The following is a 19,810-nucleotide window of genomic DNA, read 5'->3' on the forward strand; positions in this document are numbered from 1 at the left end:
AGGCTGCTCATGGCAACAATTCCCCAGGAAGACCAAAGTCAGGAAACACAGGAAGTCAGGACCATAGATGAGTAAATGGTAAAGGATCAACACAACATCACCCAAAGATGGTATAGGGGTGTGTGTGTGTGTGTGTGTGTGTGTGTGTGTGTGTGTGTGTCTCCCTGTATCCTATTAAGGACATTTTTTAGCACACCTTCTAAAATTCCAAACTTCTCTTCCTCTACTGGGTTCACTGGGAATCTCCTAAATAAGGTGATGATGGTTGTTTTTTCATTTATTTTAGTTTAATGTTTTAACTTTTTTTTAATTAGGGGGGGGGGGGGAATAGGGCTACACTGGGCTGGGACTTGGACCAGAGAAGCTTCTTCTTGCAGGAGATGGGAACAGTACATCGAGACCCACAATGGACAATGTGCAGAGAGTGAGAGACTTCAGAGTACTCAGTCCTAAATGGGGTGTCTTCATCAAACCCCTCCCCTCAGAGCTCTGGGAAATATGAAGAAAAGGAAGCAGAAAGGCAGTAGGAGCCAGAGGGGATGGATGGCACCAAGGAACCAGTGTCTTCCAGACACAACAGGGCTGACACACTGACTCACAGAGACTGTGGCAACACTCACGGGCCCGCACAGGTTCACTCACGCCAAAGAGGCTCCTGGCACTGAGAGTGGGAAGGAGACACAAGCCCAGAAGCTATCTCCAAGTGACAACCGCTTGCAGAGGAAAATGAATTTTCTCCAGTGGAGTCTTGCTGGGTATATAAACCACACTTCAAGGCACAGCAGTAGATGGCAACACAGAATGAACTCAATGGTATTTTTGCAGATATTTTTTGTCTCATATTGATTTGTTTGGGCATTTTTTATCTCACTGGTCTTTTGCTTGAATGGTTCCCGATTTTCTGTTTTTATGGTTGTTTTTGTTTGTTTGTATGTGTGCATACCTGTGTGTGCATTTCTTGTGCTTTTTTGCTATTTATTTTTATTCTGGTTTATTTCCTTTTTTTATTTGCCTGTTTGTTTTCTAAATAGAGAAAGAAGGCATGGAGTTGGATGACTGGAGAGGGTCTGGAAGGAGAAACCATGATCAGATTATATTGTATGAATTTTCAATAGTTAAAAAATGTGTGTGTGTGTGTGCGCACGCACGTGTGTGCGTGCGTGCGTGCGTGCGTGCGTGCGTGCGTGCGCGCGCACATGAGCATGTACACAGGAGAGAAAGCACTAACCCTGGGGTTCACTGACTGGCTAGACGGCTGGCCAGCACTGGGGTGACAGACATATTCTGCCTTGTAGAGCTTTCAAACCTGTGCTAAAGATTCACACTCAGGCCCTCATGCTCATGACTCACTCCCCGGCCTCCTAATTTAATAATTTCTGAGACAGAGTCTCACTATGCAGCCTAGGCTGGGCTTGGACTTAAGTCCTGTCTCCCGCTCCTGAGAGCTGGGACTGCAGGATGTCCTGTCACCGTGCCTGCTATTTTATTTTTATGCTACTTTGTTTCTCAGCTGGACAATTCACCCACAGTTTCTTACCGACTGGACAGAAAGAAGCTTGAGGGCAGGAACCTTCTCTGAGAGCAGAGCACCACTCAAGCTAAGCAGGCTCTGGTGGGTTAGAAAGACGTTCCCACCAGGTGAACGGTACTGTTGTTCCTCCCATTTCCTCACCCAACGTGACAAGAACATATCAATAAAAATAACTCCTTTAATTTGAGATATCACCAAACAACATAATACTTGAAAAACCTAACATGCCACCCAGTACAACTAGAACTTGTTTTCTTTTCAATTTTTAAAGATAAGGTCTCACTCTGCTGGCCTCCCACTCACAGAGATCTGCCTGCCCCTGCCTCCTGAGTGCTAGGATTGAAGTCATGGGCCATCACACCTGGCTTGTTTCTTCATTTTTAAAATAAGGTCCATGTTTGTTGGTTTAGAATATGTTACGACTGTGTTCCTAAATCCAATGCATTTTTCAAAACACCCCATAGGACTTTTAATTCTCACTGCAGCAGAAGTTCATAAATATTTCTTTTTGGAAAAAAAAAATCCTGTTTACTAGGCATTTCTCTTTCCTAACCACTACCATGAACATATTTTTAGATGAGTTGGAATTCCAGAACAGCAGTGCACAACTAAAGGACAAGTGGAAATCAGGGCAATGGCTGTCCCTCTGCAACCATCTCCTCAGCTCTTCGTGGCTGGCCCTCCTCTCGGGAGGCATTCGAAAAGCACAGCCTCTGAGCAAAAGCAAAACCAAAGCTCCTGTTGTAGAAAGATGTCTCCAAGATCCAGGCCTCCTCATGAAGGGATGCCATGAATATCCAACATCCTGATTCTACCGAGCCCTCACCATCTCTTATGAGACCCCTGCAATGACTTTCTAACTCGGTTTCCCTCCCAATCAAGACGGCATTCTTTAAGAAACGTTTATCCCAAAGCACACACGTGTGGCAGTCAGAAAACTTGTGGGAACTGTTTTGGTTCCTGGAATTGAACTCAAGTCGTCTGGCTCTGCATAAAGTTGCACACTGAGCCTCAAGACACCTTTAACGTTGCCCGTCACAAGTGCTTTTACACACTGAGCCATCTCACACCTCTAACACTGCCTTTCATAAGTGCCTTTACACACTGAGCCTTAAGACACCTCTGACACTGTTATTCAACTAATCCTGAATTACAGCCCTGGTCGGCTGGTCTTATTCAAGATGCTTCCAACAACTCCAAGTGCCTACAGCTTGTCATTGAGGCCTTCTGGAGTTTAGAATTCAAGTCTCTCATGTAACCTCAGTCTATTTTTTCAACATCTTCCATTATTTCATTTCATTTCACATCCCTCTCTTACTCCCCCGACAACCACATTTTCTTTGTTTCTTCTTCTGTGGTTTAGTTGGTACTATGCCCGTGTTCTACGAAACCATTTTTAGGCACACGGAGTCTCACTCTGTAACCCAGCCTGGCTGGGCTCATGATTCTCCTGCCTCAGCCTCAGTGTTGGGAGGTTTGTGAGGCACACCTGGCCACATAAGACATTTTTAAAAATCCAACCAAAGAAACGAAATACACACTCACATTCGCTGCACCACTATCCCCAATGACCAGGGAACAGAATCACCTAAGCACTGTCAGCGGATGGCTGGATAAGGAAAACGAGTCTCATGTATACACTGTGTAAATCTACCAGCGTTGGAAAAATTAACCTGTGATAGGATGGGTAAACACGGAGAACTTCGTTAAGTGAAACAAGCCCGGTGTTCTAAGTAAAATATTACAGAATTTCACTTAACTATGGTTTCTCAAAAAATTTTTATCTCACAGAAGCAGAGAGTAGCATGGTGGTTACTAGTGGTGGAGTTGAGGAAATGTAAGTCAAAGGCTCCAAATTTCAGTTAGATTGGGCAATTAAGTAAAAGACATGTAATCAGACTAATTAAAAATGCCTGCAGCCTTGAAAATCACTAAGAGGTTTTTTTTTTTTTGTGTGTGTGTGTGTGTGTGTGTTAGATATTGAGTTAGGATATTGTTATATAGCCCAGGCTAGCCTTAAACTCACTATTTTTGTCTCTGGCCTCTGTGGGAGCCCGTTTTCAGGGTTCCTCGTGGCTTTACCCAGCAGGTCCGCATAGAGAGGATGATTGGACCACGGGCCTGAGTACAGGTGTCTGAGATGACCTGCACTTGGCTGTGCTGGGGGGAGGTCTTTTGCTCCACCGCTTGGCGTTTCTATAAATACCTTAGGGCAGAGACACTCAGGGCTCATTGAAATAGGTTCCAGGCCCTCTCGAGGCTATCCTGTATTTTCTATCTGTTTATCTCTACAATCTAAATCCTTCTAATATTTCCTGCTACTCTCATTCAAGAAAACTCTGGGAACTGTGGGGTTGGTGGGTAAACGCCCCGCAGGCCTCAATGATGGGACCACCTGCATGCAGCACTCTAGGAGATTTCAAATAATCTTAGCACACACAAAACAACAAGAACTATGTATGTGAAGGAATGCATGCTATCTACTTTGGGTTAGCCATCTCACGATGCATACATATTCCAAAAACAATGTTGATACTGGCAAATATAAACACTTTTCATTTGTCAATTCAAGAATTAAATAATTTAATAAAGGAATAAATCCCATTTTGTTCATAACCATTCAAGATGGAAGCTGGAATGTATGCTAGAGGCTGGGATAATATGAGCACAACCAAAATAAACTCCCAGCGTATGCCAGGATTCGTCTAAGCATTTCAAAGTGTTAATCCTTCCAGGATGAAGATCAGAAGTGAGATCTGCCTGACTTCTGAGCTTGTGCTTACACACTGTGCCACACAATGCTGCAATGGTCTCACTGTGGCCAAGTATGCTCTACAGAAATGCTAACAGCGCTGCAGAAACATGAATGGCTGTGCAGACTCTTCCGACATAGGACCTGACTTTCATACACTTCTGATATACTTAGAAGAGGCTTCACAGAGAAGAGGGGCTTTTCCGGGGTTAACTGCCTTTACCAAGGTCATATGACCAACAGACAACTGGCAGAAAGAAAGTCAAGCAACTCAACATCAACCATCACACTCCCAGTTCAATATTCTGCTGGTATATTCTCTTTGACTGTATGAGCACATAACTGCATGAAGTATTTGGCTAGAACTATGCCAGATGTAAGAGCTTACTAAATATGTACCAAACAGGGAAGGAATGTGAGATGTCAGTAGCATGCAATAAAGTCAGCCTGAATTATTGTTGTCAGGTTCAACTTAACAGTGGCATGGCTGCACTTAATGTATGGCTTATGGTTTAAACCAGTTCTTTTTGTCATACACCTTATAAATTATGCGTGAACACTCACAGAAACGCCTATGGGTAAGGGCAGAGTGACTGGACTGGCATGTAGGCAAATAAGAAGGACGGAATGGTGAAGAGCGCTCATAAACTTCATTCCCATAGGCGGGTGCTCTTCTGTAGGTGACAGTCACTAGAGCCAGCAGTGCCAAGAGCTAGCAGCTCTAAAGAATGTAACTCCAATGGCAACATTATAACAGAAGTTGCAGAGCCCTATTCTTTTAAAGGAAACTATTTCTTGTATTAGCACCTAGTTGTGACTTCCTTATCTTTCAAATGAAATGCTGACAATGGCATACTACAACTCAGCTATTGTGATGAGGATCTTGAAAATTACATGCGATGTCATTTCTACTTCATATACATTAGCAGCCTGCTTTACTTAAAAAGCAAAAACCAGCCAGGTGTGCTCACCTTTAATCCCAGCACTCAGGAGGCTAAGGCAGGCAGATCTCTATGAGTTTGAGACCGGCCTCCAGCCTGGTCTATAGAAGAGTTCTAGCCTACAGTTCGAAGACTACAGAGTGAGACCATGCCTCAAAAGAAAAAAAAATGGCAAAATCAGCCTTCTAAATGTTCATAAGACAATGAAGTTCTTTTGAATGACACCAAGCTACTTTTTCTGGCTAATACTGATTCAGCAAAATTAAGATATAAGAAAAAGAAATCTTTTTTTTTTAAACAGGTGACTAAATTCTATCTCAACAGCGATTCTAACCATTTCTGTGATTAGCACATTTATTTTTAAAATGAATTGCAATAGCTAGTATTATATACTATAAAGGTTGACTAAGATTCAAATGACAAAACAGTTCACCTGTGCTGAATGCTTGCTTTGTGGCAGGAGCTGTACTAAGTACTCCATATGTACTGCTTCTTCCCACTCCATGACAAGTGCTGGGCTTGGTGGTCATGGCCAGGTCCGACTGGCTTACCTGAACAAGGGCCCATGGGTATGTGATTTAGTCTCTTCTTAAGGTTGAAAATAACAACACTGCCTCTCAGTCTGGATATAGGAGTCATGAAAGCAGTACTGGAAATACCTAGCCAGGGTCTGGCACAGCTAGCAGCATCCTCAATCACCTGCCAAGTGCAGCCCCCTGAGCAGGAAGCTGCAAACCCCAGCTGGCCAGGGACATACTAAAGAAGTCCTGTGGTTGATATTCACAGCCACTCCAGACAAAAGAAAACCAATGAAACCATGGTGCTTCTATACAGCTGGGTACTATCTGTGGTCTCAGTCATCTTCTGGGGGGTCTTAGAACATACTCTGTACATACATTATTTAATCTTAGCAATGAGGCAGAAGCTACTGTCATTATTTTGCAAAAAAAAAATTAAAGTGTTGGTCAAAGGGTTATTGCAACTACAACTCATCAAGGCTCCATGGCTTCTATAGGGTTGCAGGATCTGAACTGGTAGTTTGGCTGCGGGGCTGTCCTCTGCCACCATGTCTTCTATCTACTCCATGTCTTTCCTCTCCATTCCCTCCACAATCTCTTGGTGCTAGGCACTAAGCCCAGGGCCTAGTGCATGCCAGGCACAAATCCTACTGCTACATCGCCAGACCCTTTGAGGTCTTAAAATTAAAAAACAAACAAACAAACAACAACAACAACAAAAAACCCTAGTGTTGGCAAGACTGCTGAAATCACAATGATGGAAACTGTTTATTGATACAAATTTTTAAGACAATAACTGGCCAAAACAGATAAAAATTGTAACTGGAATAGCTTCTGATTCAATCGTGACTGATCTTGATTGGATTCAGAGATGGGGCTAGTAAAGCACACCTCAGGGTGTGTATGTGAGGATCTTTCTAGAGACAGTGGATCTATGGAGGAGAAACTGAGGGGGAAAGCCAGCAGTCATGCATGAGGCTGAGTGTCCAGAAGGAAAAGAAGAGGGAGACACCAGCCCACAGGTACAAGTGCCATTCTTCCTGACAAGTTCTATCATTGTTGTGGTGCCTTGAGGATGAGTCCAGCTATTTCTGTCTTTCGTGCGGACTCACACCAACCATTCCCCAAGGGTTCAACCTTCAGCCAAGGTGGACTACACTGCAGTCCCCCTTGTTCTAAGGCTTCCAGCTTTGTGGATGGAGCAGCTGTAGGCTTCTCTGGGTTTTGAGTATATAAATGACCACTGCTAGATCATCCAATAGATCTGAGCAACTTTGTAACTCTAAAGAGGTAATACCAGTGAGTTGATTCCAATACATTTATTCAACAATGCTTTATACCTTATGATACTTTCTATACCTCAAATGCCTTCTACCTTAGACATGAAAATTTGCTAGTTAACAGATATTATGTGGTTAAAAATAAAAAAGTAAGGTTTTATGGAAATGCTGAAAAATTCTGAGTGCACTTCTCTGAACAGCTTTACCTCAACAGGTGATGGGGAGTTCGATGGCAACAGGAAGGGAGCGACGGCCATCTGATGGACTGCATCTTCGTTTCTGTGAAATGTCATACAGGAAGATCAGTACTTGAAAATGGTTAAGTTCCTGACTCCAATTACAAGTACTTCCTTAGTTCTTAGTTCAAAATGTGCACATAACACCATAGAATTAAACATGTATAAGGAGAGATCCGGCATGCAAAGCTATCATACAAAGACAAGCTGCTACACTTGAGAGACACTCAGATACAGTTACTAATAACAAAGAATGATGATGCTAGGAGTTAGTAAATCCGGCCTAGGACATCCGATGCTGTAGAAGATAATTTTGGACAGGTGTCAACTCTTTCGGCACTGTGGAATGTCAATTTTTCAAATGACTGTACACAGCCTCTAGGTCCCACTCATGTCTACAGCGTTGTGTTCTTTGAACTGGAAATATCCCCAGCTGCCTCATTTGTCTTCAAACTTTGCTCTGTGAATGAAGGATGTCAAGATATCTATACAGGCCCTACATGGCAGTCTGTGAGGAGGAGTGATGGATGGGGAGAGCAGTGCTCTAGAAAGACAATGCCTTGTGGTTAAGTGAATGCTGCTTGTCATCTTAAATGAGCAGGGCAGGGAGGAGCTGGCATGTAATCAGCAGGGGGACAGGTGCACAGCCATGGCTAAAATGTCAGTTCTGATTATCTAGCTCATTTCTGTGTTACCAGCAGACAGTAAGCAATGCTTTGTGGGAGATCATGACTGTCATTCACTATTCACCCATCCTGCAGGACTAATATAATTAAGATACGATTTACTTATGTGAAGTCTTACCTTTCACAAATAAAAGCATGAAAACTCACACAGATGCTTTCTGCTTAACACAGGAAAGCTGGTGATGTAGTTCAATGCTAGAACATTTGCTGACTATATATGAGGGCCTGACTTCAACCCTAGTAGTAAAAAGGGCAAAATAAATAAACATAAGACCCGTATGTCTTTCCACATAGAAAGGTGATTTACCTGACTTGGCAGCTGGGTAACAAGTCCCTTGGTCCATGTCATTCCTGCTTTAGACCTTAGTCATAGTCATGTCCCTACATTCCTGAAAGGTCTACCTTTAGTCAATTGATAAATACCTCCCCATACTTCTCCAGTATGATTGAATAACCTCAACAAGATGACTGACTCCTCTAACAGGGCCACATTTACCTTTTCTACATTGACATAGCCAACTTGGGTCTTCTCCTGAGCTCACCACTTTATGTTTGCATTTCCCCACTTTACAGTTCTTTACTACATGTCTGACAAGCATCTTGAGAAAACAGAACTCGCTCTTCCACTCTGTCTCCAGATTGCTCCGTAGCTTATTCTCGCCTGAGTGCTCATGAAGACTTGCCCTCCTGGTCAACCGGGAACTAAGAGTCTTTGAAATTTATTCTGCCAGTGTACTTTGATCATAAGCACCCCCATGACTCTCTCATCCCTTCCTCACCACTGAACCTGTTCTTCTTCCCTGTGAGCCCCTCTCCTCCTTTCATGCCTACCTGTGTGTGTCCAACTGCATTTAGTTAGGGTCACTTGCATGAGCATAGGTGGAGAGCGGAGAATCTTTCTAGAAAAAAACTCATCTCTCAGTGGTATTTCCAATCCATGAACAAGTCTTATGACTCTGTGTTCAAAATACATCTTAAACCTTTTCACTACTTCCCAGCCTACCCTATGTGTTGGCCACCACCATTTCTCACCCTGATCAAAGAGAGCTTTTTATCTGATAGTCTTATGCTTCTCAGCATTTTCACTGAAGTCCATTCTTCCCACAGCAAAATTATTATGGTTTTAATAGATAAATCTGACTATATTAATCACCACCCTTGCCTCCTCCTCTTTGTCATTATCATCTCTGTTTTGAAACCGTTTCATGTAGCCCAGGCTGTCCTCAAACTTCCTACGTAGAGGAAGATGACCATGAACTTTTGACCTTCCTACCTAATGTTATTATACTTTGATTCTGGCTTTAAATCATCCTACAGCTTCTTATTACATTGAGGAGGCAGTCTACTGTGTTACTCGTGGGAGGATCCCACCTCTAGTTGTGGGCCTTTGGGGAAATCACTTCTCAAAAGTTCTTGTTTCTAGACTGTTAATAGAAGCAGACTGAACTATCAGAATCCTAAGCTGGTGAATATTCTTTGGGAAATGAGGCAGAGTATAAGGAGATGAAGGGGTTGGGAAGCTGGCTAAGTTGATAAAGCGCTTGCCACACAAGGCTGAGGACCTGAGTTCAGATCCCCAGCATCCAAGTAAAGGTTCCTGCCTGTAATCTGCTGGGAAGGCGGAGACAGGTGATCCCTGGAGCTCATGGGCAGTCAGCCTAGAAGAACTGGCAAGTTCTAGGTTCAATGAGAGACTCTGTCTCAAAGAAATAAAGTAGAAAATGATAGAAGAAACACTCAACACTGATCTCTTGCCTCCAATTGCATGCAAAAACACCTGCATAATATACGTATACATAAATTTATGTACACACATTTTTAAAAAGTATAGGTGTCATTTCTCATTTTGTCCCTTTTTTGGATTGTCCAGTACTTGAACTAAGTCAAAACAAATGTGAGAAAATCAACATCTAGAAACATTTGCTATAGAACATGAAGAATTTGTTTTTCCTGACAGCATTACTGATGCCTTGAACATACAGTATTAGAAGATTACAATTACAGGACTCCAATCCATTCTTCAGTAGCTGCTCACACATAGAAAAAGCAATCAGGTAACATGGAGCAAGTAATTTTTCCTATTGAATAACACAGCAGAGTTCAATGAAGCTTTGAGCAAAAAGCCAATGGGACACACCTGCTCCAGATGTAGAGCTCACAGGGCAGGGAACACTGGGAAGTAGTTAGGTAGATGGCTTTTCCTTTCCTAAAGGCTATGAGCATTGAAAACATGGCTGCCCATATATTTCGAGGTCATGATTAATTGTCTCAGGACAGCTTAAATCAGGTAAGCTATCTCTTTAAAATTTAATGATTTTCCACACATTAGTATGACTTCAATGCCTTTTAAAGTCCACTAGTTTTTCTTTAAATCTCACATCATAGAAAACTTGCAATTACTCTTAATGGGCAGAATAAGTTACAGTTCATAGTCTTTTATAATCCACTTAATAGTGACTGTAAAGACACAGGAGAAGGAAACCAGAAAAGGATTGTCACTGCAGACGAGCAGTGGGCCAGGTGACATTGTCACTGCACACAAGCAGTGGGCCAGGTGACGTCATTGTCACTGCACATGAGCAGTGGGCCAGGTGACGTCATTGTCATGGCAGACGAGCAGTGGGCCAGGTGACACTGTCACTGCACATGAGCAGTGGGCCAGGTGACGTTATTGTTACCGCACACAAGCAGTGGGCTAGGGACTCCTGAGGAAACTTCCAGCCCTCAACAGTCTAAGATCTCATAAGGAGTCAAATCTGTCTGCTTTATAATCAAGCTTTTAAACAACAGTGGAAGGTTCTTAGGCACCCATATGAGATCCCACCTGGAGTGGCAGTTGTTTGTGTTTTTATAATTATCTTAAACACAGAGAGAGAGAGAGAGAGACAGAGAGAGACAGAGACAGAGAGAGACATACAGAGAGAGATACAGAGAGACAGAGACAGACAGAGAGACAGAGAGAATAAAGCTCCACCACAGATAAGAGTGAGAACTTCCAGGGTACATTTCCCTGTGGATACCACAGTAACCCCAATCCCTGGGGAATATGTCTGAAGATACCTATTGGATGCCTAAGACCAAAGTAATGGACCCTGCTTATACTCAGTTTTCATACACAGTGTTCTAGTTTCCTGCCTGTTGCTATGATAAAAACACTGACCAAAAGAAATTTAGGGGAGGAAGGGATTTATTCGGCTTACACTTCCAGGACACAGTCCATCATTGAGGAAGTCAGGGCAGGAACTCGAGCAGGAGTTTGAAGCAGAAACCATGGAGAAATGCTGTTTGCTGGCTCATGCTTAGCTAGCTTCCTTACAAAACGCAGGACCACTTACTTAGGGATGGTGCTGCCCACAGGGGGCTAGGCCTTCCTATGTCAATTAACAACTAAGACAACCCCCACAGACATGTCCACACGCTGGTCTGACCTGGGAAATCCCTCAATTGAAACTCCCTTCTCAGATGACCCTGTGTCAAGCTGATAGTTAGAGGTAACTAGGACATATGAATATCTGGATGGGTTCTATACAGGCACAGTGAGACATTAACACAACACAGGGCAGTAACAAGGTACTGTTATGTGAATAGGCTAGTATCTCAAATAGCAAAAAATGTCAATACTTGCAGACATTGGTTAACAGCCGGGTAACTGAGACCATGGCTAACGGGCAGGAAATGTCCATCTTTGTACCTGCTGTGCCCTATGACAACTGCTTGAGCTGTTCTTTCTTCCACTACAAGCATAGGAATGACATTTTATGTCTTTGGAATCCCAGCTGATAGCAGGCCACTTAGCAAGAGAGTGTGCACACTACAGTACCTACAGAATGAGTGACCTTAGAAAGCAAGGAATGGAAGGCAGTGTGATTAAGCTAAGTCCTGTGCTTTCTAACCTGCTTCCATGAGTCAATGACAACAGGCTGCTTGTAGCCAGCCAGTAATCAGCACTTCCCCACATGAAGGAAATGTGGTGTATGTCCAGCTCATTGGCAACACCTGGATGGTATATTATATCCACACTAGATAACACAGACACCCTGCCTCAATGGAAGTGTATGGAGCAGATAGTTACCTTCGGGGCAAGCAAATTCTCTATCCCAGAGACTCACATTTTAGAGCAGATACACAAAGCTCAGTGGTGTGTCATTAAGACACTACCAAAGCAATCCTCTGGCTACTACAGGGCTTGGCAACTCCCCTGTGTGGACATCTCTAACGATGCCCTGGTGCCTTCTCTTCAGAAGTCTTAGTGGTTCCTGTTGACAATCAGCGAGATGTCTCTGCACTCTCCTAACAGTGTCTCCCCATTTTTTGTCAAGACAGTCTCACATATCCCAGGCTGGCCTCTAACTCACCAGCTGAGAATGACTCTGAACTTCGGACCCTCCTGATGCCACCCTCCAAGTGCAGGGGTTACAGTCTTCCATTAGGACCACTTGTTTGTACAGTACTGGGATAGAACCCAGGGCTTTATGCATGCTAGGCAAGTACTTTACAAACTGAGCTACACCCCAGGCCTGTCTTCTTTTTAATTTAAGCTGGTTACAGTTTAATTAGTTGAAGCTCAATGATATCGCTCATTTTATTTTGAATATGTACATATATTTGACACATGTTTACAATATGAATATAAAAATGAATAAAACATGATTGCTGCCTTGATGATATCAGCAATTAGTGAGGACTACAGCAAACAAACAGAAAATTACAATTGTAGAATTGCTACCCTGGGGCTGTCAGTTTAGCTTTTCTCAATAGGCTATTAAGAACACTACCAATTCAGTCTCTTATTTGTAGAATATATTTATAGCAAATATATTTTGGGTCCTGATTTAAATTCTTCTTTGTTAAGAAAACACACTTATGGGGCTGGGAAGACAGCTCAGTGGGTAAGAGCACTTGCTTGTTCTGCAAGTATAATGATCTGAGTTCAAATCCCCAGCACCCACACAAAAAGTTGGGTGTGGCTGCGCATGCCTGCAACCCTAATATTGAGGAGTGGAGAGTTCTAAGAGCTTACAGCTGCCAGCCTAGTTCAACTAGCAAGCTTCCAGTTCTTTGAAAACCCTGTCTTAAGGCAACAGAGTAGCAGATGTTATCCTGTGTTGGGCAGTGGGGAGCTGTGAGGTGATGTATATGTGATGCATGTATGTGTCCCTGTATGTTTAAATGCAGAGGCCAGAGCAGCACACAAGCAAATACATGCACCACACCCACAGAGATGCACTGGCATAAAAACCATGCACTATGGATTAGGCAGAGTGCTAAGGAGGGGCTGAGATTCCTTCCCTCGTCCACACAACAGTGCAGGTGGGTCTGTGGATTTACTTACACCGTCAGCTTATGTTAAGTGACACAACTGACTTCAGGATAAGGGAGATTACCTGACTGCTCCTGAACTAATTAGGAGAAGCCATTAGAGAAACATCCTGTCTCAGAAATGCAGTGTCCTGACCCCTTAATCAGACTGTTTACGTGAATTCTAAGCTGAAGGAAATTCTTCCTAGAACACCTTGATCTCAGGGTTGAGGGAGCTGCCTGATGAGGAGGAGGGACTGGGCACACCCCAACCTGAGCCAGCAAGGAAACGGTTTCAATAAGAAGGAGTTCACAAGAGAATTGCTCCCACAGCCCACACACTCAAGACTCACTAACCCCTGATTCTACCTTGTGAGACCCTGAGTAGAAAACCTAGCTCCTGTCCAGATCTCGGAACCCATAAGCCAACAGGTGGGGGTGCTGTAAGCCACTGAATTTGGAGTGATGCAAAATATATGATACAAAAAGAGAAAACTGTGGTACTTTTTCTATCTATCTATCTATCTATCTATCTATCTATCTATCTATCTATCTATCTTAAAGTCAAGGTTTCACTACATAGCTCATGAGGGCTCAGAACTCACTATGTGGCCAGGCTGGCCTTGAACTATAAAGTTTTCTGCCTCAGCCTCCTGGGTGTTGGAATAACAGGCATTTGTCATCAACTTGGAATCCATGGTCAGTAGAAATAGCATTTGAGTGCTTACTGTATACCCTTTAAACCAGAAGGTCTCCATGGGGTAGCTAGAATTTTCTTCATCTTCTCTTTATTTTACGTGCCAGTGAAGCAACCCGCCAAGGTTACTAAATTACAAGAGGGCTGATTCAAAAACCATGGTCTGGTTTTGGAGCTTCCTCTCAGAACCATTGCACTAAGTGTCACCACCTGCCCCAGAGCCACAGCTGTCCTCTTCTCTTAGAGGCTCAAGTTAACCAGACCTACCCTGGGGAAATTTCTACAGGGCCACAGTTTTCTCTTAAGTCCATTTTCTAAACTTCCTAAGGGAACACACTGTTCCAAGCTTGTTCACTCTACCAACTGCCGTCTCCCTGATCATCATATTTACATTGTCCACCCTTTATATGGATATAATGGCTAACACATGCTTACAATGTTACTATTTTAAATAGCATGTGGCAGGGCAAGCAGTAAGCAACACAGCAGAGCATAATTCCCTCAGTTACCTGATCACCGTTACAAGGCTGCTCCTAAGTTCCTCTGGCGTGCACTCCTCTTCTCTTGGCAAGCCAGGCCAGTAATTAACTAACTGTTCTTTTTCTACTTTGATGAGCATGGAAAGACAAGCTGACATGGAATGTCTGTGCACTGACATTGCATAGGGTGATCAGGGCGAATTGGAGAGGCCTGAATTTTTGCTGAATTTTGATGGGGATATAACATGAAAAAGAAATAAATCTTTGGCATTAAAAATTATTAAAGTGGTGGCGTATGCCTTTAATCCCAGCACTTGGGAAGCAGAGGCAGGCAGATCTCTGTGAGTTTGAGGCCAGCTTGGTCTACAAAGCAAGTTTTAGGACAGCCAGGACTATTATACAGAGAAAACCTGTCTTGAAAAACAAACCAAACTAACTAACTAACTGACTGACTGACTAACAAGATAGATAGATAGATAGATAGATAGATATTAAGCGATGGAGAGATGGCTCAGCAGTTAAGAACACTGCTTTTCCATAGGACCCAAGTGGGATTTTCAGAACCCACCTGGAGGCTTACAACTGCTTGTAACTCCAGTTGCAGGGGAACGGAAATGCTCTTCTGGCTTCTGCAGGCACTAGGCATGCACACGGTACACAGGCATACATGCAGTCAAAATACCCACACACATGAAATACGGTAACAGTTATTTTATTTATTAATATTACCAGCATGTATGTATGTATGTGCACATGGGAGGTCAGAGGACAGCTGAGGAGCTGGTTCTATCTTCTGCCTTCATGTGAGTTCTGGAGATTGAGCTCAGGTCATCAGACCTGTGTGACAAGCACCTTTTCTTTTCTTTTCTTTTTTTTTGGGGGGGGTTACTTTAGGCTACTATTTGTTACAGAAGCATAGCTGATTCTATCCTGTGACAAACATGCTGTATATCATTTTGTGGAAGAATAATTTAGATCATGCTTATACCTTATTCTTAATACTTAAAAATTAGAAATGCTTACATATAGGAAAATGGATCAACAAACTTTTGTACATTCACAGAATGGAATATTACTCAGTAGTTAAAGGAACAAATTTTGATAGCTACCACTGGCCTGGACCAGCAGGTCAGTCTTCAGCGGCAGGGTCCTAAGCGGAAGGGTCAGGAGATGAGAACATAAAGAGGATAGGAAGGCTGGGGTCAGGAGGTCGGAAGGGTCAGGAGGTGAGAACATAAAGAGGATAGGAAGGCTGGCGTCAGGAGGTCTTGCAAAGCTGACGGCGCATGCACGCACAGAACAAGTCCGGCATCCGGCATCGTATCTACTACTTCTAGGAGACAAATGGGACGGTGTCCGCAGAGGTGCCAGAGGGCTGGCACACAATGGGATGAAGTCGGCAGGAGGCTAATCAGGCAATGCTGCACACGGGGAACACAGGGTAAATATCACGGTGTCACAGACCGAGTGAACAGTGGGCACACCACAGGGCATATCACGGTGTCACAGACCGAGTGAACAGCGGGCACACCACAGGGTAAATATCACGGTGTCACAGACCGAGTGAACAGCGGGCACACCACAGGGTAAATATCACGGTGTCACAGACCGAGTGAACAGCGGGCACATCACAGGGCCTATCACGGTGTCACAGACCAAGTCAACAGCAGCCTTGGGGCTAACTCCAGTCTCTTCAGGGGGAAAAGCCAAGTTCCCAAGAACAAAACCTCACGTCCTTTGAGGCCAGGGCCCCAGCCTCTCTCATTCTCTGCTTGCTCTGGTCCCTCCCTCTGGTCAGTGGATTCAGATTTGAAGGGATCCAGGTGTATTTTGGGTATGGATAATATTAAAATGTTGTTTTATGTTGTTTTACTTTATTAAAAAACAGGCTTTGGAGTGGACTATGGCTGTCCCTTTCCTGACACAAACACACTTGTTTAAAAGTCCCTTCCCCTCCAATCTCTGTTCTGAGTCAGCCAGTCATCCGACTCTGAGACAGGCAAAGGGAGAGCAGAACAGGACAGCCCAGGAGAAGATGTAATATGCTTTTGGACAGCTGAAAAGGCGGCTGTTCCCAGTAGGAGTTACTGCTGCTTATCTCATCCTCCTCTTCTCAGTTTTATTAACTCTCTAAAACTTTTAAAGTAGAAACTTGATTTCAAGATTTGTAAGGCTATTGTGTAAACTTTCTGTACCTCAAGATTTTTAAGTTTACTGGGTATGGTTAAAGATCTGTAAAATCTGTAACAAAAAGTTAACTTAAAACTTATAACAAGGGGCTGGAGAGATGGCTCAGCGGTCAGGAGCACAGTGTGCTCTTCCAGAGGACCTGGGTTCAATCCCCAGTACCCACATGGCAGCTCACAGCTATCTGGAGCTCCAGCTCCAGGGGATTTCAGACCCTCCCATGGACATACATGCAGGCAAAGCACCAGTGCACAGACAAAAAAATCATTAAAAAAACAACTTCTAACAAAAGGGTCGGTAGTTAAAGATCTATACATAGGTAATCTTAATTTGCTAATTCATGCTTGTATGTAATTTGGAATCAACTCTTTTAGTTTTTGTTTTGTTTTGTTTTTGTTTGATTTTGTTTCAAAAATAGACATTTTTTAAAAAAGAGAAAGTAAATCGCATCCATATGGCTTGGTGCCATCTTGGCTAAGACTCCATCTGGATGAAAGCACCCCATGGGGCTGGCAGGCATCTTGGCCGATGACCTCATAAGCAACATTGTGACTGGCAGACATCTTTACTAAGGTTAAAGAGAGTGCATGCCCTGTGACTTCACCATCTTGACTGAGGTAAACCAAGTAAGGCAGCACCCATAAAGCTTCTTAGTCCTCCTGAGCCTCTTCTTATCATTCTATCTCCTTTATAAACTAAGGAGGCAACAACAGGTCCCCAGGATATTTTGGATTAGCATGGGTTTTTGTATGATGATTTTTGCCCTAAAAGTAAAAATTTTAGATTAAAAAAAAGATGTATGCTTAATAAGGTAGGCTTAATCAAGGTTAGTAAGTTCCAAAGGTTCTAAAGTTCTACTCAGGCTAACAGATGTCTGTCTGACCACTTAAGTCCTTGCTAACTGTGTTCAACACCAATGTTCCAGAAAATTTTAGATAAAAAACAATGTATGTTTGATAAATAAGGTTTATAAATACCTAAGGTCCGTTCAGGCTAGCAGAAACTGACTTGAACATATATGGATAGCCTTTGTGTCTTTGATAACTTTGTGAAGTTTTAGCTATTAGGATAAACTAACATATAAGAAACTGTGCTATTCAATAAAGGTACAGTATAAAAGGACCAGAAAGAGAAGGTTCCCAAGTCATTCTGTGGATGGTATTTATGGTTTTAAGTTTTATTTTGCTGCTAAAGGATTTTTAATTAAATCTTCAATTCAAAATTTTAAGGCTAAAACTTAACGAGGATAAAAGTATAAAATCCTAATTTTGTAAAAGCTGCTAACTTGTTGTAAACTGTTAAAGATAACTAAGACATGCAAGTTAATGGTCAGTCACCATATAAATGATCAGATTCTTTAATGTGCTCAGAACTAAGCTTGCAGTCATGCTAAGTACATTTCATTTATAGGGACCAGCTTTATTTAACCTTTTGTATATGTTATCAAGGATAGGCCTGAAGCAAGTAACTAAAAACAAGTAAAGTTTGTTTAAAATTAGGTATACTTAATAGACTAGATGATGGACCTCAAACTCAGAGATCTACTGAAAATGGCGTTTAAAATGTTTAATGAAAAAACCTTCCCATGACAGACAAAAATGCCAGCCCTTAGAAGTAGCCCCAAGGTCTCTTCCAAAGAAGATGATGGGACACAGACAAGTCCTCCTGGATTGTAGGAACACTAACCATTTGGCAAAGAAATGCCCCATGCCTCACCTGCTACCAGGATCCTGCCAGAGCTGTGGACAAGCAGGACACAGGAGAATTAGCTGCCCCTCTTTGCCTTGCCAAAGCAGGCCAGTCTCTCAAGTTTCTCATCAATTGGAAAGTCACCCAGACCGTCCGGGCCTGGCAGCTTAAGGTTGATGCTGCCCAGTATGGCAGTCAAAGACTGATACCTCCCTGACCTCTGCCCGCAAAGAAACCACCAGAACATGATAACATGGTGGAGCTTACGGTAATTGTCCAGGTGGGTAACTCACTATAATTTTAATTGATACAAAGGACATCTGGATTATGCTTCATACTCACATTTATCCTTCTCAGATTTCTGATGCTGCTGATGGCTAACTAGAGCGTTATCAGTTTAGTCAGCTCCCCCCCCCCCCTCCCGTAGAAATCAGGCCTTGCATTTTCTAGGGTTACTAGGTTTGCTGAGAAAGACAGACTCACAGACAGTTTACCTTGCTAACAGGCTTCATACTGAAAGCAATAGACTCCCCAAACAGGTTTCAATGTAAAAACAAACTCAAGGCATCATGCTGCTGTTATGAGCTAAGATTGTACTTTTTACCATTCCATTATTTAAGGGGACTTGCTTTGCACGGACTGTCTAGTAGTCAACCATCTGTGTCTCATGGCAAATAACTGGAATGAAAAGAAAAAAAAAACCAGCAAAGTTTATGCAAGTTGTGAGAATCTAAGAAAATAATTTAAGGTATGTAAATGAAAATTATAAAGGTCCGAGGAAATGATTTAAGCTATATGGAAAATGTTTCAGATTTCTTTCCTTCACACTATGCTATTATTATATTAATTTCAAAGTTTTAACATTAATCAATGAAGTTCTGATAAGCTATTAATCTAGCCCTGGTAAACCACTGACTATTATTATCATAGTCACAAGCTCAAAATTTAAATGTCCTTTGGTTGTTTTCAAAATATAGTCTTGTTTGTTTTTGTTTTGGTTTTTGGGTTTTTTTTGTTTTTGTTTTTTCGAGACAGGGTTTCTCTGTAGCTCAGTAACTCACTCTGTAGCCCAGGCTGGCTTCAAACTCACAGAGATCCGCCTGGCTCTGCCTCCCGAGTGCTGGGATTAAAGGCGTCCGCCACCCCTGCCTGGCTCAAAATATAGTCTTAAAAGTATTTCTCACTGTGCTAAAAACATTTCTGTCCTATCTATCTATCTATCTATCTATCTATCTATCTATCTATCTATCTATCTATCCATCCAATCTACATCCAGTCCCCCTGGAAAGAGGAAAGAGTGTTCATGTTTTTAAGCCTGAATCATTTGTTGAGTCCTTAAGCTTTTGCTATGGTTCAAAGGCACAGTCTGCTCCAGCTGTTTACAGACTTGTCAACTGTCTTTCCTACAATGAGGATTTCAGTGCAGACTACAACAGTGGTAATGCTGATATATTTAAAACTTTTATCTTTCTTTGTAAACTTAAAAAAAGTCATGCAGGCTTCAGAGAGTTGTGAC

The 19,810-nt window shown here is 42.6% G+C and overlaps 1 protein-coding gene across 8 annotated transcripts in view; it reads right to left on the reverse strand.

Moving 5' to 3' along the window:
- Positions 1–19,810, reverse strand: part of Patj (PATJ crumbs cell polarity complex component) — a 328,062-nt gene that overhangs the window by 99,903 nt on the left and 208,349 nt on the right. For 6 of the 8 annotated variants that reach the window (XM_052718902.1, XM_052718903.1, XM_052718901.1 and 3 more), the window contains exon 30: positions 7,229–7,301. The exons of the other annotated variants lie outside the window; for them this stretch is intronic. In XM_052718902.1, coding sequence (XP_052574862.1) covers positions 7,229–7,301 — 73 coding nt within the window. The remainder of the gene's footprint in view (positions 1–7,228; positions 7,302–19,810) is intronic. 8 annotated transcript variants of the gene reach the window in all.

The sequence above is a fragment of the Peromyscus californicus genome, unplaced genomic scaffold (genome assembly GCF_007827085.1).
Source record: "Peromyscus californicus insignis strain IS unplaced genomic scaffold, ASM782708v3 Scaffold_5__1_contigs__length_169319896, whole genome shotgun sequence".
Classification (NCBI taxonomy): domain Eukaryota; kingdom Metazoa; phylum Chordata; class Mammalia; order Rodentia; family Cricetidae; genus Peromyscus; species Peromyscus californicus.